Source organism: Anomaloglossus baeobatrachus, chromosome 6 (genome assembly GCF_048569485.1).
Source record: "Anomaloglossus baeobatrachus isolate aAnoBae1 chromosome 6, aAnoBae1.hap1, whole genome shotgun sequence".
NCBI lineage: Eukaryota > Metazoa > Chordata > Amphibia > Anura > Aromobatidae > Anomaloglossus > Anomaloglossus baeobatrachus.
In genome coordinates this window covers 308,149,113-308,174,322 of record NC_134358.1, presented here as the reverse complement: position 1 = coordinate 308,174,322, position 25,210 = coordinate 308,149,113, and the positions used below count along the sequence as shown (strand labels likewise).

Genomic DNA, 25,210 nt, shown 5'->3' with positions numbered 1-25,210 from the left:
TCTGGGGTCATGCGCACTGAGCCGAAATCCAGAGTCGGACGCGATGACGGCAGAGAGGTGAGTAAGATCATCATCTGATACGTGTGTTTGTTGTATCCCAATATCCCTTTTTTCCAGTTTGTTAGAATCATAATTTACCTTGGAGCCGTTAACAATATTTTCTATAACAACATGTAATAAATCTTTGTGATTTAATACTCACTTCTTTCTTATTACAACATAAGGAAAAAATACATTGCAGAATCATTTCACCCAAGCATGTACAAGCAGCAATTTCCAATCCTCCTGGCCAATGCTGTACCAAAACAGATATGTTTGATTTACAGCAGTAGTAGAACTCTGGCAGCTGCCCCGCTTGTAACTAATATACAACACTTTGCAAACATGCAATATCATTGATTTCTTTTCTTCCAGTGTTGAAACTACATAATGGTTAAACCTGCAGTCTCTTTTCCTTTGTTTAGGGACCAGCAGGTGTGCAATACGTGCCTCCCTCATAACTCTGATGACCTTGTAGATCATCGTTAATAGAGTCACAGTCTCCATCCGAATCAAGAATAGCAATAAATGAGTCATCCACATATGGAAAGAATCCCACAATTGACAAGAAAAGGCATTACCTTTAGTCTGATGTAGTAACTTTCATAGAGTTTACTAGGCAACATAAAACAATGAAAATAAAACAGTAGATGTATTAGAATGTCACCACTTCATCATTTACACTGAAAGGAAAACAGCATCAACCTTATTTTTAGTACCGGATAAAGAGAAAATCCTACAACTTCAATTTTATTGCTTGTTATTAATCTTTTGATAACATTATTTTGTATATAATTTATTAGATTTTATTAGGTTTATCATTAAGTCTTCTACACCTGTCAAACTGTATAACAAGTTAAAGGGAATCTGTCAGGTGATTTTCTAGTACAATACTAATGTTATCTAATATATAAAGCTGAATGTGTGTATGTGTGTGTGTATATCCGGGATTGCATCTGCACCGTTGCAGCTACAGCCACAAAAGTTTGCACACTCACACGTCTGGACCCCGAGAGCATCATAGGCTATGTTGTGAGGCGAAATGTTAACCCCGCGCGTTCCAATTTACCAATCAATTTTGCCCCTATCTACATAATGGGGAAAAAGTGAAACGAAAAGTGTATCCGCACCGTCTCATTTACAATCACGAAATTTTGCACAGACACCTCATGTGACCCAGGGAACGTCGTAGACTATGTTTGATAGGAAAATTTAACCCCGCGCTTTACAGTTCTCACCAAAAAATATGCCTCCATTAAAGTAAATGAAGCCTGGAACTACAGGTTATTAGTAGGAGCTGTGATTGGTTGCTATAGGAACAAAAGACATTCATAGTATAAGAAGCTTATATGTGAGGTAATAAAATGTCAGTGGGGAGACGGATAGAGAGAGACAGACAGAGAGACAGACAGAGAGACAGACAGACAGACAGAGAGACAGACAGAGAGACAGACAGAGAGACAGACAGACAGAGAGACAGACAGGGAAAGAGACAGAGAGATAGAGACAGACAGGGAAAGAGACAGACAGAGACAGACCTGGAAATAGACAGATGGGGAAAGAGACAGATGGGGAAAGAGACAGACAGACATGCAGACAGGGACAGAGACAGGCAGACAGGGAAGGAGGAGACAGCCAGAGAGACAGACAAAGATAGATGGAGAAAGACACAGACCTTGATAGAGACAGATGGGGAAAGAGACAGAGAAATAGAGACAGACAAGGAAAGAGACAGGCAGACAGGGAAAGAGACAGACAGGAAAAGACAGACAAAGAGACGGGGAGACAGACGGGGAAAGAGAAAGATCTGGGAAAGAGACCGACCTAGAAAGAGACATATGGTGAAAGAAACAGAGATAGAGACAGACAAAAAAAGAGACAGACAGAGACAGGCAGACGGGGAAAGAGACAGACCGGGAAAGAGACAGACCGGGAAAGAGACAGACCTGGAAAGAGACAGATGGAGCACATTACTTGGCCAATTTAGTTAAATCTGTGTAGAATATCTGTGGTGTTGAAATATATGTTGTGAAATGCTTCTATTAGCTTAGTTTTTGCCTTTTAATAATTACATTTTTATCTATTTGTTTTGTGTTTTTTGTGTGCAGAATAAATTTTTGTTAATACATTCTATTTTGTTAACAACAGTTATTAACCCAGGCGAAGCCGGGTAGTACAGCTAGTCTTTAAATAAGGCTTAAGCACACCTTTTAGGATCAGTCATTTTTATTGCTGTTACTTCTCATGTTTGGAGATAAGTGAACATGCCAAGGTTTGGTTCATGTTTGTCGACTTTCCCGTTGTTCACTGAACAGCTCAACAAACATATCCGAACACCATTAAATTCAATGGGAGGCAAAACTAAAGTGTTACTAAGGGCTAGGGAGGCTGGTGTTAGTAACGGCTAGAGGGGCTTGTGTTAGTAAGGGCTATGGGGGCTGCAAAAGAAATAAAATAAGGACTAAAGCAGGGCAGTTATACTTACTGAGTCTCCCACGCGGCTCTCACATTGCTTTTGGGTCCGCTCATTAACCCTCATACATATCCATTGCTTCCCCAGCCACTGGCAGTCCCGGTGTCTCTGATTGGTTGCAGTGAGATCGCGCCTATAACCTGTGTGACAGCGCCTGTGATTGGTTGGAATCACACACGCTGTCTGGGTCCCCTAATGTTGTGTAAAAATAAATAAAAGAAATTCGTGTAGGTTCCCCATACATTGATACCTAATGCAGATAAAGCAGATGGCTTATCTTGGCTGTGTATCAAAATACGAGGGACCCCATGCAGCTTTTTAAAAATATTTAAATAAACAATTAAGAAAAATGTTGTGCGGTCCCTCCCATTTTTGATACCAAGCCAAGATAAAGCCAACAGCTGAGGGCCAGTATTCTTAGGCTAGGGAGGCTCATGGTTATTTGCCCCCCCCAGCCTAAAAGTATCAGCGGCTGAGAATTGTCGCATCCATTAGATGTGACAATCCTGGCACTTTACCCAGCTCATCCCAATTGTCTTGGTTTGTTGGTGCAGTGACAATCAGTGTAATTCAAGAGGTTAATAACAGCTCACAGCTACCATTAAGTCCTAGATTATTAATGGAAAGTATGTATGAGACCCCTCCATTACTAATCTGTAAGTGAAAATAATTAAACACAAATAGCGAAAAAATCCTTTATTTGAAATAAAATGCAAAAAAACCCCACCATCCTTCACCCCCAAAACACCCAGGTCCAACATAAACCACACAAGGTTCCCCGTTCTGCTACATCCTGCAGTCACAATGCAGTTGGAGGTTCCCATGGTACCCCACGTGTGACCACAGCAAAACCTCAAGTGAACTGAGTTCAATCAGACCTTCATTTCCTGGCAGGAAACCACGTTTCTTTGCCAAGACTTGCAGGTTTGGTGCTGAAATTTATACACCAAATTCCTGCACCAAATCTGCATCTTCTGGCAAAAAAACGTATCAAAACGTGGTGTAGTTTTAATGCAACACTGATGCAATTTTTTTGCTTGGAGATCCAGAATAAGTGCAGTAATGTGCTGTATAAATTTCAGCAAAAAATCTGGATCTCTTGGCAAAAAAACAAGCAAAAAAAGTTTTGATGCCGTTTCAGTGTGGTTTTCTGCCAGGAGATGCAAATTTGGTGCTAAAAAACAGTGTCAAAACCATTTTTTTGCGGTTTTTTTTGCCAAAGGATGCAGATTTGGTGCTCAAACTTATACACCAACTTGCTGCACAAAATATGCATCTCCTGGCAAAAAAACACATCAATAACACATCAAAACGGCATTGCATTTTGATGCATTTTTTGCCAGAAGATGCAGATTTGTTGAAGGAATTTGGTGTATAAATTTCAGCACCAAATCTGTATCTCCTGGCAAAATGAATGTGGTTTTCTGCCAGGAGATGCAGGTCTCATTGAAATGAATGAGTTCACCTGAGGTGAGGTCACTGAGTTCAATGAAGTCACCTGAGGTCAGTTTACCTGCGGTCACAGGTGGGGTACCATGGGAACCTCCACCTGTGACCTTATTTAAACTGAGTGACATCAAGGCTCATAGCTACGGCTCAGTCTGTGCTTAAAGCCACATCATTTTTTGGGGTTCAGGGAATGGAATTTCTGCCAATTTTGTTTTGCTGTTTATCATGCAATTCAAATAATATGTTAAATTTATTCTATTGCTTGATAAGAATTTGTGCATGCATTTGTGCAATGGTTGATAAGAATTTCTGAACCTTTCTCTGATCCATGACATGTCTATGCAGTGATATTGCAATTATACTGATGAGTATGAACATCTTAGAGCCTTAAATGGATTCTCCAAGAATAAGATAAAATGGCATCCCTGAAATAATTTAAATTGTGGCCCATCCTAGTTAAATGTCATTACAGGCTGCAGACTGATGATATACAGCTTCCAAGATGTCATCTCCTCTAACAAGAGCTGTGTCTACATACATCAGTCATCACTGAGCAGGGCTGTGATGTGTGAAGAAATCTGTTTTAGCGCATGTTGTGCTTGGTGACTAGATCTCCAGCCTCATGTTCCTCTTTGTTTTCCTCCCCCTCTATCAGTTTTACTGCTATTTATAGCAGTGCAGGAAGACTGACTGCACCGGACTGGAAAACAAACATTGAGGGGGATGAAGCTGGAGATGTCATCAGACATGACAGCCGTTTTCCTGACCGACTGGAGAATGTGTGATACAGCTCTTGTCAGTTGAGACAGAGGTCTCTGGAGCTGTATACCTCAGTTTTCAGCCTGTCTTCACATGTTACTAGGATAGGCTGTAGTCTGAATTATATCAGGGATGCCATTTTATCTAGTTCTTGGTGAACCCCACATGCATATGTGAAGCCCCACAGGTGTAGTGTCGGTGTCGGTGCATTACCTTCAGGGACTCCACGTTGCTGGATCTCCGTCACTGGTAGGAAATCTTCTTGTTTGATCGTGACGCCACTCTCAGTATTGCAGTCAGTGGGGACCGCCACTGCAGGTTAGGGGACGCCTGGGGCTGATGGTGGGTGCAGTCGGATGTAGTAGCCTCCTGAGAGTGAGGCAAGCCCCAGGGCCCGGTGTAGGTTTGTAGTACCACAAGTCGCAGAATAACCACACAGGCAGGAATGTCTTTCAAGGGCTTTACTCACATTTGATGGCAGGATGAGTAACCCGGACGTAGCTGGGACGAACCAGGTGGAACCAGGTATCCTTCAGGCTGACTTTATGAGGGTGACTACTGACTCGCCTTCCTTAGCCCTTGGTGGTTTGGGGTAACCCCGACTTTGAGTCCCTATGGGGGTCACCCAGGGAAGATGCTCCAAGCCTCTCTCCCCTTCTTGTTTCGCCGTGTGCTTGTTCCCCGGACCAGGCCACTCCAGCCTCTTGCCTCCTATGACCTATGGGCCCTCACTGCGGTTACGTGGCTGCGGCTTTTGTAGTGTTGTGGTGTGGGCTTTAAGAGCCCCACACCGGCAGGTTTAGCAGAAGAAAGTTGAATCTATCCCCGCTTCGGGATCTGCCGCCCGGTTGGGCCTGGTGCTCTCTAGCAGTCTCCTTACTTCCCACTCCGTTGCACTCGCTAGCTGAAGCTGGCTTTCAGGCAGCACTCCTAGTTGACCGTTCTCCCCCATCTGTAGCCACTGCGCGGGCGCTGTTAGACAGCAACAGCCCCACAGGTCTGCTCCTCACTGAGCCCTATGGAGTTCTCTGCTCTAACTGACTCACTGCTCCTCCTCTCCTGTTCTTGCCTACGCCACCTAGCAACCAGACTCTCCACCACACCCCTTGAGAGGAGATGGAGGCTCTACCCCCTCCACTATTCCAGTGAAGGTGAAGGCTTGCCCCCTCCTGGGATCCCCAGGGGTCCTCTCATGGGTACATGTGTGAGACCTGATCACTATGCGCCTGTGTTCCACACCCCAGTCAGCCTTCTGGATTACCTGTATTGTACTGTCCCCAGCATGGGTGCAGTACTCAGTGGTGCCTGGTCAGGTCAGGGGCGCCACATTCCCCCTTAGTTATCACCAGCACGTCCTCGGGCTGCAAGACAACATTTTAAAATGCATAAAACATTAAAACATGTAAAACATTTAAAAGCACCAGGTACCATACATCACCACCCTCCACCCACAAGTCCGTTAACCCACCCAAAACCCTTTCACGTTGGCCGCGGCTTCAGCCACTTCTGGCAGGATGTAGAGGCGGCTCACATGGGCTGGTGGTTTCAGGGTATACCTGGCCTGGTGGATCCGCGCCTTCAGCCTCTTCTGGCAGGATGCAGAGGCGGCCTCCACAGTTGGTGCTGACCAGGTACCCTCTTTGTGGTGGAGAGCCAGGCCCCATAAACAGGCATGCTCTCTGGTCGCAGGTGAGCCAAGGCCCTATATACAGACGGGCTCCTCCTGGTTGCAGACGAGCCAAGCCCCTAAACAGGCTGACTCTGGTGGTGGTGGTGCCCTTTTGGTGTAACTATTTACACTGCGAGAGTTTGTGGCTATAGCCAGTTCATAGCCTTAAGGTTTATGGTTTTCTCACAATAGTTTTTGTGGGCACATTTCTTAAACGTTGCAAACAAAACTTGTCAAAACTTCAACTGGTAACTTGCTGTATTTCTTTACTTCTCTCTACTCTACTCCTCCATTTCACCAGGGCGTGGGCATGTAGGGCACCGGCACCTGTGACTTTCTTGCTCTCCGTCGTCGTCCGTGGTTGTTTCATCTGTAGGATCTTTGTCTGTGGTTGTTTCATCTGTAGGATCTTTATCTTTCCTTTCTTGGTCTTCGTCTGTTTCTTTTTCTGTATCTGTTTCTTTATCTCTGTCTTTTCTTTCTTGTCTTTCTTGTCTTTCTTGTCTTTCTTGTCTTTCTTGTCTTGGACATGGTGCTACGTCTAAGGCATAATAGCCCCTTTCTCCTTGATGTAAGGTGAACTGTACTAAGTCCCCAACTTTCAGATTTCTGCCTGAATGTCCTCTGGGCAGGTGGGCTTGAACATCTCTCCGATTTACGAATATGCCCTCTTTTATTCCTTTCACGACAATGAAGCCGTATCCGCTTTTCAGGTTGAAGTCTTCTACTATCCCTCTGTAAAGGGGTCCTCTAGCCTGGGCTTCGGACCTTCTTAGGCACCTCTTCTCCTCCAGGTCTCTGACCGTGACCTCCCTCTGCTCTGGAGACTGTGGTGTTGGAGGACGCTTTGATCTGCTGCGCCGTGTCTTGCGGGCTGGGTTCTGCGAGGTGCAGCTTACAAGCTCCCAGGTGAGGCTTTGGGGCAGATCTTCATCTGCTGACGGTGTCAAGTCTTCCTCCCAGCGGGAATAGGGCAGCATCTCCGGCTCTGGGTAGGGGTCTGCTGCGGTTGGCGTCGGAGTCAGCTCCTCAGCTTCCTGGCCTCCTCTCCCCCTTAGTTCTTCGCTGCACTCCTTTGGTGGCAGTGCTGGGGATGGGCTCTCTTCAGCTGGTCTGGGCGGTGGACTCTCTGGCGCGGCTGCAGGGGTTGCTGGAATTCTCTTGGGGGTATGCGGAGGGAGCATGTACCGGTCCACCAACCATTGTGGAAACTTGGCCTCCATGTCAGCCTTCAGCCGCCAGTATTCGGGGTCCTCCCCCAGCGTGGGCTTTCCAGCAGGGACCTCTTCTGACTGGGGAGCGGTGTCTGCTCTGGCCTTGCAGGCCGGGGAAAATGATGAGGTAGTCTTCTCTTCTTGGCGGGCCGCGCCCTGTATGGCGGCGGCCTGGTCTTGGCGGGCCGCGCCCTGTATGGCGGCGGCCTGGTCTTGGCGGGCCGCGCCCTGTATGGCGGCGGCCTGGTCTTGGCGGGCCGCGCCCTGTATGGCGGCGGCCTGGTCTTGGCGGGCCGCGCCCTGTATGGCGGCGGCCTGGTCTTGGCGGGCCGCGCCTGGCATGGCGGCGGCCTGGATCAGTGTCGCTGTTGCAGGGGGCTCTGTGCAGGCTGGGCTGGACGTCGCTGCGGCGATCGGAGCTTGGCGGGCCGCACCTGGCGGGGCTGCGGCCTGGTTCAGCATCTCACTTGCGGCGCGGACGAGCGTCGCTGCTGCGGTGGGGTCTTGGCGGACCGGGTTCAGCAGGGTGGCAGCCTGGGTCAGCGTCACACCTGCAGCACGGATGAGCACTGCCGTGGTGGTCGGAGCCCTGCGGGACAGGCGGGGCATCGCTGCGGCGGCCTGGATTTGGCGGGCCGCTTCCAGCGTGGCTGCGGCCTGGTCCAGCGTCGCCGCGCCGGGCGCCTCTTCTGGGACCGCGGGCGTGGCAGCAGGGGCCGGGGCACTTGCGCTGGCCGGGGCATCACTCGACTCACCCATCTGTGGCAGCATCGGGGTCTGCGTCGTCGCCGCTCGGTCTGGCAGGCGTCGCGCGGCTCCCTCCTCGTAGGTCCGCACCGCCGCAGCCATCTCCAGGAGCTCCGTGCGTTCTTCCCTGAGCTGTCGCACAATCCTAGCCTCCAGCTGGTCACAGAAAATAGCAAGCTCCCGGCACCACCAGGCAGCGGAGCCTGGCTCTGGATCTCTGCTCTCAGACGCCATCTTCATTAGCAAGCTGCTGGCTTCTCTTCTGCTCCGCCGTCTCCGGACGCTTCCGCTCTCTTCATCAGCGAGGTCAGGACTCTGCAGGGGATCTCTGGGTAGCCACACCTCTTCGTGGGCGGTAACTTCTTCCAGCGCGGGCTGCTGTTGTTTTTCAGCGCGCTTTTCATGGTGGCAATATGGCGGCGCTTCCAATTTTTCAAGCGGACCGCCCAGGCACATGGTCACCTGTCTGAACAGGTCTAGTCCTTATCCTGTTCGTGACGCCAGATGTGAAGCCCCACAGGTGTAGTGTCGGTGTCGGTGCATTACCTTCAGGGACTCCACGTTGCTGGATCTCCGTCACTGGTAGGAAATCTTCTTGTTTGATCGTGACGCCACTCTCAGTATTGCGGTCAGTGGGGACCGCCACTGCAGGTTAGGGGACGCCTGGGGCTGATGGTGGGTGCAGTCGGATGTAGTAGCCTCCTGAGAGTGAGGCAAGCCCCAGGGCCAGGGTGTAGGTTTGTAGTACCACAAGTCGCAGAATAACCACACAGGCAGGAATGTCTTTCAAGGGCTTTACTCACATTTGATGGCAGGATGAGTAACCCGGACGTAGCTGGGACGAACCAGGTGGAACCAGGTATCCTTCAGGCTGACTTTATGAGGGTGACTACTGACTCGCCTTCCTTAGCCCTTGGTGGTTTGGGGTAACCCCGACTTTGAGTCCCTATGGGGGTCACCCAGGGAAGATGCTCCAAGCCTCTCTCCCCTTCTTGTTTCGCCGTGTGCTTGTTCCCCGGACCAGGCCACTCCAGCCTCTTGCCTCCTATGACCTATGGGCCCTCACTGCGGTTACGTGGCTGCGGCTTTTGTAGTGTTGTGGTGTGGGCTTTAAGAGCCCCACACCGGCAGGTTTAGCAGAAGAAAGTTGAATCTATCCCCGCTTCGGGATCTGCCGCCCGGTTGGGCCTGGTGCTCTCTAGCAGTCTCCTTACTTCCCACTCCGTTGCACTCGCTAGCTGAAGCTGGCTTTCAGGCAGCACTCCTAGTTGACCGTTCTCCCCCGTCTGTAGCCACTGCGCGGGCGCTGTTAGACAGCAACAGCCCCACAGGTCTGCTCCTCACTGAGCCCTATGGAGTTCTCTGCTCTAACTGACTCACTGCTCCTCCTCTCCTGTTCTTGCCTACGCCACCTAGCAACCAGACTCTCCACCACACCCCTTGAGAGGAGATGGAGGCTCTACCCCCTCCACTATTCCAGTGAAGGTGAAGGCTTGCCCCCTCCTGGGATCCCCAGGGGTCCTCTCATGGGTACATGTGTGAGACCTGATCACTATGCGCCTGTGTTCCACACCCCAGTCAGCCTTCTGGATTACCTGTATTGTACTGTCCCCAGCATGGGTGCAGTACTCAGTGGTGCCTGACCAGGTCAGGGGCGCCACACATATGAGCTTGCAGGTCTTTGAAAGCTAAATCCGTCAACACATTTATATATTTTAGTTGTTGCCGCAATCCAGAGAAATCATTGGGGGTTTTTCATATGAAAATTACATTTTATTCGCTCTGGGTGTAACAGAACACTTACCAGGCCTCTACTTCCCATGGCTGTTTCTCCATTCATCTTAAAATAATATTCTGAAGCACGTCTCCAGCAACTTCTCCCTGCCTTTTATGACTCACATATCTCACCCTATGTGTGAGAGACCTGACAGTCATGGGGAGTGTAGTCCTGTCTCATACTGGAAATCCAAGATACATAGTTTCCAGTCAACTTTTTAAAGTATGTGTTTCCTGAAAAGTCTCTGCATTTATCCTCCCATCAATAATGGAATTAGTGTCTGATGGTCCCAACATGAATCAGCTGATAGGTTCCCTTTAATATAGTTACAGTTTCTACTGTCTATGTATTTTGACTTAGGATCACATTTCTCAAATGACATTCTTCTTACAAAGTTGAACTAATGATGATAGTAATAATAATAATTCTGATCATAAAACTTTTAATAACATCTTCCACCACAGGATATTCCATAAATGTCCCCAAATATCAGGGTTACTCTCTTTTTGGTAAAGTATCCGTTATAGTATAAGCAGGCAAAGAGTAGGGAGGTGCCAGTGCATATATATGGCTCTGTCACCTGAAGTCTATGGAGTCATAGAACCACTGATAGGAGACTCACCTAGCTAATTGATTGACATTAAAATATGTGGACAAGTTTATAGAACAGGACTTGGCTTTTAGAACAACTAGGTACAGTAGGCTTCTGAAAGAATGTATAACATGCCAGATATACCATGTATTTATCGACTTGTTATATTTGCAATTCCAGATGGTCTGTGGGAAATTGGACATCATGTAGCCAGACATGTGGGACAGGTGAACAATTCAGACAAATTTACTGTAAACAGAAGACAAACTACAAAGTGGAAATCATGGCAAATAAACTGTGTTCCACCATACCGCCTGCCCATCGGCAAACATGTAACACACTGAACTGTCCTCCAGCGTGGAGTATTGGATCTTGGTCGGAGGTAATGAAAATCTTTTTGTAAAAAAAGCATAGATGCAACTTTTTTTGCTGGTCCCAGTTTTGGAATTATTACATTGCTTTATCACCTAAATCTGACACATGCTTGATTTTTGTCCTTTTTTGAAAGCGGCATAGAAATTTTCATATCTTTTTACTAAATAGAGAAATCTAGTAATATTGATAGCAATGTTTTGGAATGCCTAAACAGACTTATATAACTTTGTACGAAATAGGACAGAGATGGAAAGTCATATGTCAGAAAGGTTTCTTTTCTTCCTATCTATACTTTGGTGCATCACTATAACAGGACTTGGTGTCAAAAGACATCCAACAGTCTCTGCCACACAGGAGGGCACTTCTAACATACGCAAGATAAGATAGTTCAAGTGCCCGATCACAGATTTTGTGTCCGAGACCAAAAATATGTCTGTCTATATACATGTAAGTGTTCTGTAGCCTCCTTCTTATTTAAAGGGGTAATACCATTTCACTATATGACAATCACTTAAAGGGGTGGTTCACCCCTTTTCATTATTGGCCACATTGATATTATGTTGAGAAACAATGTTTCTCTCAAATACTTTGTGTTGCCAATAGTGCCTGTGAGCGGCGGTATTGCGGCCCGCTCACCCCCATCACATGACTCCCGGGTTCTGTGACCTCTGATATCCGGTAATGTCACGTCAACTGAGGCAGTTTTTCATCTGCACAGTGGCATTCCCAAACGCCAGTTAAGAGCGCCTTGATTCAAGTGAATAGGGCTGGCCTAAAGAATCATACACCATGGTGCTCATTGTCCAACCCATCTGTGCAGGTAGCTTTAACCAGCTCTATTCACTTGAATGGAGGAACTCTCAATTGATGTTTGGGAATGGTATTGTGTAGATGAAAAACAGTGCTTCTTAGCTAAATTAGCTAAATTAGGCTAAATATTATTTTGGATACCAAATTAAAATATACCTGAAGACAGTTGCCAAATCTGAAATATTTGGTGTTTTTTCTTTATTTACTTAGATAAAAGCCTGCAAAATTGGAAAGTTACATATGCTGGTGCGCCTCTTGCTCTTTCTTTTTTACTATGGATTTTTCGGTTTTCCTTATGTTCACTATAAGGATAGTTTACAAATGATGATACAAATTAATGCATAGTTACTTCATGCTTTTAGTGCTCCCGAACTTGTGGCAAAGGCTGGAGGAAAAGATCAGTGTTTTGTAAAAGTACTAGCCCGTCCCACCGAGCTCAGATCCTCCATGACTCAGCCTGCACATCTGAGTTCAAGCCTAAAACTCAAGAGAGCTGTCTTGTTAAGCGCTGCAAATCCAAGGAACTGCAATGGTTGGTGACAAGCTGGTCAAAGGTAAGACTGCGATATTAATGACCTTTATAATGGCATGTTCATATTCCACTCACATTTCCTTTTAACATATGTTCTCTTGAGTGTCGACAGGTGAAGAGGAAACGAGTCACACATCATGTAGCACTGGAGTATGTACTTGTGAGTGAGAGTGACCCTAGTTAAGGACCCATGGGCCTGTACACCCGTTGCAAAGGGGAAATTCAGTATAACATGATCAAAAGGAATTTCAAAACAGACGTGGGAATATAAACAGCTGAGCAGATTAACCTAATGGAAACACATCTAAATTTAGATATTAAAGACATAGCATCCATTTCTCAGACATTGGAAACCATATCAATATCCAAGCAAAATCCGAAAGAAAATAACCTTTTAAGGGTTTTCCAAGCACACAATTCATATATTTTATCTCAATACAATTTTATACTGACTTAGCTCAATAGTTACTTTTGGGAAAACACATTTTACCAGCTCTCATAGCATGCAATTTCAATGTTTTTGCTATGCTTAGTGCTGTGGCTTTACATGTTTTGGTGCAGATTTCACCTGTTGAAAAGCAAATAGTGATATCCACAGCAAAGTTTATTACAAAATAGTTTCGCTGAATATAAGCTGTTAATTTTTAGAAGATTTTCCACCATGTGTGAACATGGCCTTAGCTATGCAGGACACAAGTTATTTATCCTATAGCTTTCTGCTTCAAAATGGTCCACATAAACATTAGATTAAATATTTCCGAACCCAGACAACAATTTGATGTATATGGGATGGGTGGGGGGTCTCCCAAAAATGGATAGAGCGATTGGAATGTCAATGAATCTCCGAGTTGAAAATACATGAACTCTCAGCTAAATGCTTATGTCATAGCTCCCAACTAGTGATGGGTGACCGCCCGATGTTTGTGTTTGGGAGACTCGCCGAACTTTTTGTAAAGTTCGGGTTCTGAAATAAGGCGAACTTGCGTTCGAACACCGAACTTGGACTTTACGGTTATGGGATGGGCCTGGTGGGTCTGTAAATAAAGAAAATAGTTAACAATAAACATTGTCATTATACTTACCGCTCCACGACGCGTTCTACAGACTCTGTCTCCCGGCCACTTCTGCTTCCGGGGCCGATCATTAACTTCCGGGGGTAATCACTGCACTGCTCTTCACTCGGCGGTCTTCGACTGTTTTTGGCCGTGTTCGCAGTAACATCAGGGTTCACCCGAGTCCATGAGCCATGGACTCGATTGAACTCTACCGGTAGAGTAATGTCAGCTCTGCTTCATCGCTCTGTACACAAAAGCATCTATACAGAGCGAGAAGCAGGCTGACACTGAGGGTATGATTCCACTTGCGTATGACTCCTGCGAGTCTCGCATCGGTATCACCTGACACAGCGCACACTCTCCTAACAGGAGCACCTCAGCTGCATGGAAATACATGCAGCCGACACGCTTCTGTAAGGAGAGTGTGCGCTGTGCTGGGTGATACCGATGCAAGACTCGCACAGTGACAGTCCAAGTTCAATCGAGTCCATGGCTCATGGAGTCGGTTGAACCCTGACGTCACCACGAACATGGCCGAAAAAAGGCGAAAACTGCTGAGCGACGAGCAGTGCAGTGAATACCAACGGAAGTTAATGATCGGACCCGGAAGCAGAAGCGGCCGGGAGACAGAGTCAGCAGGACTAATCGCGGGAGAGATAAGTATAATCGTAATGTTATTACTAATGTGCTCTTTTTTTTTACAGCCCGTGGACCCGAACTGAACCCAAACTGTAACACAAGCTTCCTAGGAACTATGTGTTCGGTACAGACCCTGAACTTTACAGTTCGGGTACGCCCATCACTACTCCATTTAGTAGGACTATCCAGATTTAAGGGCTCTGTCCCACTGTCTGGACACTTTTGTACTGAATTTCTCCATCTCTTGAATAGCTCTTTAGCTCATCCACCTCGGCCAGGGACAGCATCTTGCTGCACATATACATAATTTAAATAAACCATTATCTTCTCTGGTCTGCCTGAGACTCAAACTCGTGAACTCCATTACAGACACAGGCGGCAGCTCTAGCATTGAGCCACAGCTTACTCTGAGGAAGATAGGAAAATTTGGCATACGTAAGCTGTATTGCAGACAGTGAACCGTGTGTCAGAGAGAAGTGGTAAAATCCATTCAGACTTTTCTTTTGTCTCTGTAAGAGTGGATATATCAACCCCCACATTTAACATATAAGATTAATTATGACTGGAGATGAGAGAAACAAATTATTACTTAGGAAGAAAGAGAAAGTTAAAACTACACCCGGCCCCTATTCAGCTAGTGACTCCTAGTGTGGACAGGTAATTAAAATTGGTTATCTGCTGGGAAACAGACACAAGGTCTCTTTTGTATATTTTTATACACACTGCTTAATTTTCAGATTAAATATATATATTTTAACAGCTTAGTTAATCTTGCTCTATAAACAACATCCCCAAAACCATACACTACCTGTAACGGGTGTCCAATTGTCCTGCATACGGAATTGGTGGTAGCAGGTAGTAGTTTTTCATGGGATATTGTGGAGCTTGGCAATGACTATATATATTGCATGCGTTGGAATAGGTTGTATATATACTATACGCTCTCTTTGAGCTTCCAAATAATTGGTGTAGTTGTAAAAGCTGCAGTCAATCGTAAGTCAACTGTCCTGATGATTCAAGGTAGCTGAGTGCTGTTCGTGACAAATTGGTGACAGGAGTGGAATATCTCTGTGATTTCACAGGCTGTCTCTGTGAGGTATTGGTGACAGCAGTGGGATATCTGTGTGATCTCCCTGGACACCCAGAAGTAAATTATACAGGTACACTACATAGAAGTATATCTGTGTGTCCCTGGATTCTAGAGGTGAAAAAAAATTTAGATTGTATTGTTCCTGTAAGATTTCCAAAAAAATAAAAAAAACTATTGCAAAAATGTCAATTTCTTTATAATTGCAAAAAAGTCAAAGGGACAACCCTACAATTGAAGGCATGAGCTGAACATATGAGCCACAGGTTCTGCTGATATAACTGGGAGGATTTTGTAATCTTGAAGCTGCAGTGCAGGCTCTGACTTCACAGGCAGACTATACTGGTACATAGAGATACATTGTACATAGCAGAGTATTTCTATGTCTATCTAGTCTAAACAATAATAAACATCACAAATCAGCAAATAATAGATATATTTGGTGTTCCTGTAGTCATAATAATGCAAACAAAACAGTGATCTGATTATTTATGGTGATCAGTAAATGACATCAAAATGGCATGATTAATTATATTTCTGTATTAAAGACATAAAAAAGTTACTAAATTATAACTCTGAGACCAAGTTCACACGTATATGCTACTGCTCATTTCTGCAAGTTTTCTTCAGGTGTCCACATTGGACAGTGTCAGTTTCAAGTTCCCTAAGATAGCTAATAAAATCATTAAAAAGTATATAATAAAAGTTTTGAAAAAATGAAAAAAACCTTAAAGTTCAAAGCACCCCACTTTTACCCCATTGAAAATAAATCAATTAAAAAATACTTACATTTGGGAAATTGTGAAAGTAGTGATACTAATTTATCAAACTATAAATAAGATTAATCTGATTGTTAAAGGGATAATGAGACAAAAATCAAAAATGCCAGAATTACATTTTTTTTATTCCCACAACATTGCAATAAAATGCAATAACAAGTGATCAAAACATCGCAACTACCCAAAAATGGTATAATTAAAAACAGCAGCTCAAGATGCAAAAAAATAATCCATCACACAGCCCAGATCCTGCAAAATGAGAACGAACAGGTGTCAGAATATGTCGAAAAAAGCTCCAAGCCTGGATGATCCAATGCTATGCCTGTAAATCTGGAAGGTAATGGCTTCACGGGCCTCCCGTTCAGCTGCCAGGTACCACTAACCTGTACACTGGACCAGAATCCAGTGATTTGATCCTCTCATCTCTAGTCCTAACCATCCTGGGTGCAGCTGACATTCCCAGATTTGGGTCTACGCCCTGCAGTCTTGGGAGTCTGCTAAATGACCCTCACTGCCACCATGTCCTCCTCTGACACCGTCTTCTTCTAGGTTAGAAAGAAATTTTAAATGGGTGTGGCTAGGGACATGATGTCATAGACCTAATGGAAAACAGAACAATTAACAGGTAAATGTGCAAAATGAGCAATTGTAACTTCACATTGCTCTATAATCTGATCAGTGCAATATACTAAGAGAATAAAAACTGTAATGACAGTGCTTCTGTAATGTTAATGTTAATTTTTTTTACACTGCAAGATCATTGTGAATGAGTATTTTTAGTAACCCTCACTTTACATTAATCATGCAGTTTAAACAGACTGCAAATCACCTCAAGAATGAGCAAAATGCTCATTCATAACAATAAGTCATTTTTAAGCTCCCTTAAAGTATTGTTCTCAGCAGCATAGCGTTCTATGTAAACAGGACTTTACCAAAAACAATGGCAGCCTATGTGCTCTGAATGCTGTATTAGACATGTTTCAGTGCACATTGCATAGCACAATGTGCCTGTGTAAATTAGATTTCGAATGACCATCCATGGGTAGTTGCTTAGTAGCACTGGTCAGTTCTTCTACAAGATCGCTTAGTGCAGGAGATCATGATATGTCTATAAGTAGTTTAATCTGCTGTAATCAAGCTTTAATGTCATAAAGCAGTGATTAAACATCAAAAGAAAAGAAATATTCCTCCATGAAGTATCTCTGGATGTAACATAAATAGTGATTAGCAAGCATCGGGATACTCGGGTACTCGTGGCACTTGGTCGAGTATCACTGGTGCTCTGATATTTCACCTGTGAAACAATGACCATAACGCACAGGTTTGCTTCACTGCATGAGGTGTACAGGCACCTTAGGGAGAGCCATTTGCAATCTCTGAATGACTCTTATGGGGGATAAAAAACATTCTCAGACGTAGTGTGTACAAAAAAAAAAATTACCCTCCCGCCGCAAATGCTGTGTTTATGGCTGGCTGTATGTGGGCGGAGGCCAATCATTGACTTTCCATAATGCTCGTTACTCCCATCAAGCTCATCCGAGGGTCTGACCAACTCAAATCGAGTAACGAGCATTCAAGCACTTTAGTGCTTGCCTATCACTAGACATAAATGATTGAGAGGTAAGGGCCTGTTAAGCTGGGTTCACACATAGCGACAGCGATAACGACATCGCTGTTACGTCACCATTTTCTGTGACGTAACAGCGACCTAGTAAGTCGCTGTTATGATCGCTGCTTAGCTGTCAAACACAGCGACGCAGCAGCGATCATAACGTCGCTGCATGTGCAGAGAGCAGGGAGCTGCGCACACTGCTTAGCGCTGGCTCCTTGCTCTCCTAGCTACAGTACACATCGGGTTAATTACACGATGTGTACTGCAGCTACATGTGCAGAGAGCAGGGAGCCGGCACTGGCAGCGTGAGAGCGGCGGAGGCTTTTAACGAAGGTAAATATCGGGTAACCACCTTGGTTACCCGATGTTTACCCTGGTTACAGCTTACCGCAGCTGCCAGATGCCGGCTCCTGCTCTCTGCTCGCTTCATTTCGTTGCTCTCTCGCTGTCACACACAGCGATCTGTGCGTCACAGCGGGAGAGCAACAATAAAAAAACGAACCAGGGCTGTGTGTAACGAGCAGCGATCTCACAGCAGGGGCCAGATCGCTGCTCAGTGTCACACACAGCGAGATCGCTAATGAGGTCACTGTTGCGTCACCAAAACCGTGACGTAGCAGCGATTTCGGTAGCGATCTCGCTATGTGTGAAGCACCCCTTACATAGTCTTTAATCAGAAGCTGTCAAAGTTTGTTTATCTCTTTTTCCTAACTGATCCAAGATAGTTTCATGTAGACATAGCCACATACAGTATGCTCTGAACAGTTTTAACCACTCTTTAACATTACGAATATGCCATAAATGCTTCAAATGGGAATATCCATTTAATTTTACCTACTTGTTTAGATTTCTCTGTCTATGACATGTTATAAACATTTCTTTTCTTTAGTGCTCTGTCACTTGCGGCATAGGCTTTCAGAAAAGAATATTACAGTGTATAGAAAAACATGTCTCCGGAAAATCTAAAGATTTAGCTACAAAAAAATGCTTACACCTGGAGAAACCAAATGTGGAGCTTGAAAAAGTCTGTCAACAGCTTGATTGTCCGAGATACCCATTCCAGCCTGTGATTACTCATCCTCGAGGTGCCTGGTATTCTTCTCCATGGTCTCAGGTAATGTACAATACTATATAATCCAACATTTGTCATTTATATAAAGCCAATCCATTACTGAATAGTTTATACTGAGTTAACAGATATGTCATGGAATATATTAAAAAGCTCATGACAGATCCGTCAAATGAATACCATTCTAGTCTGGAATATACATTAAATACAGACAAAAAAAAGTGATGTGAGCTGTGCAGGTAAAAAAATATGAATCATTTTATTGATCCCTTGTTGAAAATTAATGACCACTTTGCCAAAACTCAGAAATGATTTCTTTCTATTTTTGCAGCATAAAAGTGACTAATAGCTGGATCATATGTACAGCAAATCATAATTAGGGAATAGGCTTTGTCTGAGCTCATGATGATTTTTTTCTGGATTCTTAATGTCATATTGAACAGCTGTCCATCTATGGCTTTTGGTGTTGTGTTCAAGGAAAAAAAATATGTTTCTATGGATAGTGTGTGTAATTTTTATACAGGCCATTTTGTTAGGAGAGTAAAATATAAGCAAAGCTGAAGGGTTAGCATGACTGGAGAAGAATTGCTCTATAGTTTTGAATGTGCCATGCAATATCTTCATTTTCAACCAAGTGTTATATATATTTGCTCTATTAAATACCATATTCAGTGTCATGCAAAAGTTTGGGCACCCCTGGTTAAAATTACTGTTATTGGGAACAGTTAAGCAAGTTGAAGATGAAATGAGTTCTAAAAGACATAAAGTTAAATAAGACATATTTCCTTTGTATTTTAAGCAAAAATATATGCCGTATGTATTTTAATCTTTTACATTTAAAAAATTGTAAAAAGGAAAATAGCCAATGCAAAAGTTTAGACAACCTTGGAGATTTGTGTGCAAAGATAACTTTGACCAATGTTTCAGACCTTAATTAGTCTGTGGCAGTTAACAGGAACAGTGGAGGTCAAGATATGGTCTGGAAGACCATGCAAAATTTCTGTGAGAGCTACTCATAGGATTGCCAAAGAGGCAAATCAGAAACTCTGGTTGACTACAAAAGTCCTTCAGGAAGATTTAGCAGACTCTGGTGGTACATTGTTCTACTGTTCAGAGACACCTGTACAAATTTAGCCTTCATTTAAGAGTCAGCAGAAGAAAACCTCTCCTGCGTCCCCACCATAAAATTCACAGTTAAAAGTATGCAAAAGAACATCTAAACAATCCCGATGCATTTTGGAAACAAGTCCTGTGGATCAATGAGGTTAAAAGAGAACTCTTTGATCACAATGAACAAAGGTATGTGTGAAGAATAAAGGACACAGAATTTCAGGTAAATAACATCTCACAAGCATTAAGCATGGCGGTGGTTCAGCCATTCATTGGGGTTGTGTTGCAGACAATGGCAAAGGGGGCATTTCACGGGTAGAGGAAAAATGGATTAAATGAAATTTCAACAAATTCTTGATGCAAACATAATACCATCTGTAAAAAAGCATAAGTTGAAAACAGGATGGCTTCTACAAATGGATAATGATCCTAAACACACCATAAAACCCAGAATAGACTACCTAAAAAGGCGCAAGCTGAAGGTTTTACAATGGCAGTCCCCTCACAGTCCCCTAATCAGAACATCGTTGAAAATCTGTGGCTAGGCCTCAAAAGACAGTGCCTGCAAGACAACCCAGGAATTTAAAGAACTGGAAGACTTTTCCAAAAAAGAATGGACGAAAATCCCTCAAACAAGAATTGAGACTCTTGGCTGGCTGCAAAAAGCTTACAAGTTGTGATACTTGTCAAACAGGTTCTACTAGATATTAACCAGGAAGGGGTGCCCAATCTTTTGCATTGGCCCATTTTTCTTTTTGTAAATTTAAAAAGGTAAAAGATTACAATATAGATTTCTTTTGCCTAAAAGGAAATGTGTCATCTTTAACTTTATGCCTTTTAGACATCATTTCATCTTCAATTTGCTTAAATGTTCACAATAACAGTAATTCTGACCAGGGATGTCCAAACTTTTAAATGCCTTTGTATTAGTGTATTGAATTCAGAGCAAAGGAAAGACACAGAACAGAGCCGGGCCTGGATGGGAGGATTGAAAATGAGCGACTGGAAGAAATCCAGAGCTGTTAAAAATTGACTATTGAAACTGAGTTACTACTTAGACCAAACTAAAAGACAGAATTGGTCATCAGTATAGCTAATTGACATAATAAAATTACACACACCATATTATTAATATCCTCATATTATTGAAACTGTTCCTATTAGTAGGCTAAGAGCACTGCAGGCCATCGTTACCCTACAAAGTAGATATTATTGTATGGCCAAGAATACAAGACTCCTCAGAGTCCTGGTGCTGTCAGATGATTCTCCTCTTCACTGGTTTGACTAAAGTATTTATGCTCTTTCAGTGCTCAGTAAGTTGTGGAGGAGGAATTCAAGAACGGACAGTACAGTGTCTCATACATGGACGTCCTTCTAGTGGTTGCCTTGCCAGTCAAAAACCTATATCATCCCAAGCCTGCAACACTGAGTTTTGTCCCCTGGAAAAAAAAGGTATGTGGTGGATGTCATTACATCTGCCTCTGTTACACTACTATATAGAAGTAGCAGAGATATCAGATATATATTTTATTACTATTACTAGTGATGAGCGAGTACTAAAAAGCTCGGGTGCTCGAGGCTCGGGCCGAGCATCCCAAGATACTCGTGTACTCGGTCCGAGCACCGAGCCCAATGTTATCCTATGGGAGACCCGAGTATTTTTGTGAAATGACCCCCGGCAGCATGTAGAAACCCTAAAAATGGCACAAAAGTCTCAGAAGAGTGCTCAAATGACATGGCAACAGCATGGGGAAGACCCCTTGAAGCATTTATCACTCAAAAGTCACAGCTGTGAACAATTTTGTCCGCGTTTTACGCCATTTTTACGGACTCACCAGAAAACCTTCAAAAATGACACCAAAATGAATTTTCATGGCGGAAATGTTAAGGGCACATACCTAATAGTGAGATAGAGCTAATGTATGTTACTTTTTGAGATTAATACATGAAAGATTTTATGTAAAACATTGTGTGGCACTCCGATGTCCCTGAGAAGAGACGTACATAAAGGCCTCTGAGTCTAATGTGCCCATTTTGAGGAAGTGAGTCTTTGTAGTATTTTCCTTTGCCAGGGCAGTCCAAAATTGTGAGGTTCACCAATGCCCCTGCATACAGACGTGCATGAGGGCCTGTAAACCTGAAGTGCCCATTGTAAGGAAGTGGGTCTATTGTAGTATAGCCCTTAGGCAGGGCAGCCAAAAATTGGGAGGCTCCACGTTGTCCCTGGATAGAGACGTGCATGAGGGCTTGTAAACCTGAAGTGCCTATTGTAAGGAAGTGGGTCTATTGTAGTATAGCCCTTTGACAGGGCAGCCAAAAATTGGGAGGTTCCACGTTGTCCCTGGATAGAGACGTGCATGAGGGCCTGTAAACCTGAAGTGCCTATTGTAAGGAAGTGGGTCTATTGAAGTATAGCCCTTTGGCAGGGCAGCCAAAAATTGGGAGGCTCCACGTTGTCCCTGGATAGAGACGTGCATGAGGGCCTCAAAACATTAAGTGTCCATTGTCAGGAAGTGGGTGTATTATAGTATAGCCCTTAGGCAGGGCAGCCAAAAATTGGGAGGCTCCACGTTGTCCCTGGATAGAGACGTGCATGAGGGCCTCAAAACATTAAGTGTCCATTGTCAGGAAGTGGGTGTATTATAGTATAGCCCTTAGGCAGGGCAGCCAAAAATTGGGAGGCTCCACGTTGTCCCTGGATAGAGACGTGCATGAGGGCCTCAAAACATTAAGTGTCCATTGTCAGGAAGTGGGTGTATTATAGTATAGCCCTTAGGCAGGGCAGCCAAAAATTGGGAGGCTCCACGTTGTCCCTGGATAGAGACGTGCATGAGGGCCTCAAAACATTAAGTGTCCATTATCAGAAAGTGGGTGTATTATAGTATAGCCCTTAGGCAGGGCAGCCAAAAATTGGGAGGCTCCACGTTGTCCCTGGATAGAGACGTGCATGAGGGCCTCAAAACATTGTTCCCATTGCAAAGGAGCGGGTCTCCTGTCGTTGTAATGTCCATTCTGCAAAGAATGGGCGAAAAAATTTACCACTGGGGGTATACCTGAAACAAAGGCCTAACTATTGTAACGGTCATCATGGTGGCGCATGAGGAGAAGGAGGAGCAGTCCAGCGATTATCCAAAGTCCAGAAGTGTGTACCCATGGGTGAGTGGAGGTACATGGCAAATTCCCGTTACAAACTTTAAATTCCGCTCTCATTTGCTGGTGGTGTGGTGAAGTCTGGCCCAATCCAACCCTTGTTCATCTTGATCAGAGTCAGCCTGTCAGCATTTTCAGTTGACAGGCGGGTGCGTTTATCTGTAATGATTCCACCTGCGGCACTAAAAACACGCTCTGACAAAACGCTAGCGGCAGGGCAGGCCAGGACTTCCAAGGCGTAGAGAGCCAATTCATGCCACGTGTCCACCTTGGATACCCAATAATTGTAAGGCACAGAGGAATGTCGGAGTAGAGTTGTTCGATCTGCAAGGTACTCCTTGAGCATCTGGGCAAACTTAGGATTTCTTGTGGCACTACCCCACACCTCAGGGGCTGTGGTACGTGAGGGGCTGAGAAAACTGTCCCACATCTTAAAGACTGTTCCCCTACCTCTGGCGGATTGGACTTGTGCCTCTCTCGGCTGTATGCCTTGGTTGTCCACTGATTCCTGACCTATGCCGCTAGCGTTTTGTGAGGGGAATGCTTTGCCTACTTCCGTGACTATGGCCTTCTGGAACTGCTGCATTTTGGTTGACCTCTCCGCCTCGGGAATAAGAGACATAAAGTTCTCCTTGTAGCGTGGGTCTAACAGTGTTACCAACCAGTAATGATTGTCGGCCAAGATGTTCTTAATGCGAGGGTCACGAGACAGGCAGCTTACCATAAAGTCAGCCATGTGCACCAAACTCTTAACAGCCAGGACTTCAGTAGCCTGACCAACACGATGACTGAACATGCTGTCCTCCTCCTCCTCCTCCTCCTCATCTACCCTGTCCTCTGGCCAGACACGCTGAACCGAGGATATGACTGGTGTGCATGTCATATCCTCAATTTGGCCGGAGAGTTGCTCCATGTCTTCATCCTCCTCCTCGTCATAGTCCTCCACTGCACGTTGTGATGAGACGAGGCTGGGCTGTGTGTTATCACCCACACCCACTACTGTTTCTTGCTGCAACTCATCGCGCTCCGCCTGCAATGCATCATGTTTGTTTTTGAGCAGAGACCGTTTTAGAAGGCAGAGTAGCGGTATGGTGACGCTAATAATGGCGTCATCACCACTCACCATCTTGGTGGAGTCCTCAAAGTTTTGGAGGATGGTACATAGGTCGGACATCCATCTCCACTCCTCAGGTGTTATGTGTGGAGTTTGACCCATTTCCCGACGGCTTAGGTGATGCAGGTACTCAACAACTGCCCTCTTCTGCTCACATATCCTGACCAACATGTGCAGAGTTGAATTCCAACGCGTGGGGACATCACACACCAGTCTGTGAGCCGGAAGATGCAAACGGCGCTGAAAGCTGGCAAGGCCGGCTGAAGCAGTAGGTGACTTTCGAAAATGTGCAGACAGGCGGCGAACTTTTACCAGCAGATCAGACAGCTCTGGGTATGACTTTAGAAACCGCTGAACCACGAGGTTGAGCACATGGGCCACGCATGGAACATGTGTCAGCTGGCCTCGCCTCAAAGCCGCCACCAGGTTCCGGCCATTGTCACACACGACCTTTCCTGGCTTTAGGTTCAGAGGTGTGAGCCAGTGATCTGCCTGCTGTTTCAGAGCTGTCCACACCTCTTCTGCATTGTGGGGTTTGTCACCTATGCAGATTAGCTTCAGCACAGCCTGTTGCCGCTTCGCCGAGGCAGTGCTGCAGTGCTTCCAGCTTGGGACTGGTGTGGAGGGTAAAGTGGATGAGGATGCGCAGGAGGAGGAGGAGGCTGAAGAGCATGACATTCCGGAGCTGTAGAGTGTGGGTGAAACCCTGAGGTAGGGCCTGCAAACCTTGGTGTGGGAAGGACGTGTTCCGTCCCTCGCTCAGACTGGGTCCCAGCTTCCACAATATTAACCCAGTGTGCCGTCAACGAGATGTAGCGGCCTTGCCCACAAGCACTTGTCCACGTGTCTGTGGTTAGGTGGACTTTGGGTGAAACAGCGTTGTTCAGGGCACGTGTGATGTTTTGTGACACGTGGTTATGCAATGCGGGGACGGCACACCGGGAGAAATAGTGTCGGCTGGGGACCGAGTAACGTGGGACAGCTGCCGCCATCAGGTCGCGGAATGCTTCTATCTCCACCAGCCTAAAAGGCAACATTTCCAGCGCAAGCAGTCGCGAAATGTTAGCATTTAGAACTGTGGCATGTGGGGCGTTGGCAGTGTATTTGCGCCTACGTTCAAAGGTTTGCTGAATGAATAACTGAACGCTGCGCTGGGACA

The 25,210-nt window shown here is 45.1% G+C and overlaps 1 protein-coding gene across 1 annotated transcript in view; it reads left to right on the top strand.

The window, feature by feature from the left end:
- Positions 1–25,210, top strand: part of ADAMTS16 (ADAM metallopeptidase with thrombospondin type 1 motif 16) — a 547,822-nt gene that overhangs the window by 508,469 nt on the left and 14,143 nt on the right. Inside the window, exons 19-22 of the mRNA XM_075314921.1 lie at positions 10,900–11,101; positions 12,267–12,458; positions 18,498–18,722; positions 21,095–21,239. Coding sequence (XP_075171036.1) covers positions 10,900–11,101; positions 12,267–12,458; positions 18,498–18,722; positions 21,095–21,239 — 764 coding nt within the window. The remainder of the gene's footprint in view (positions 1–10,899; positions 11,102–12,266; positions 12,459–18,497; positions 18,723–21,094; positions 21,240–25,210) is intronic.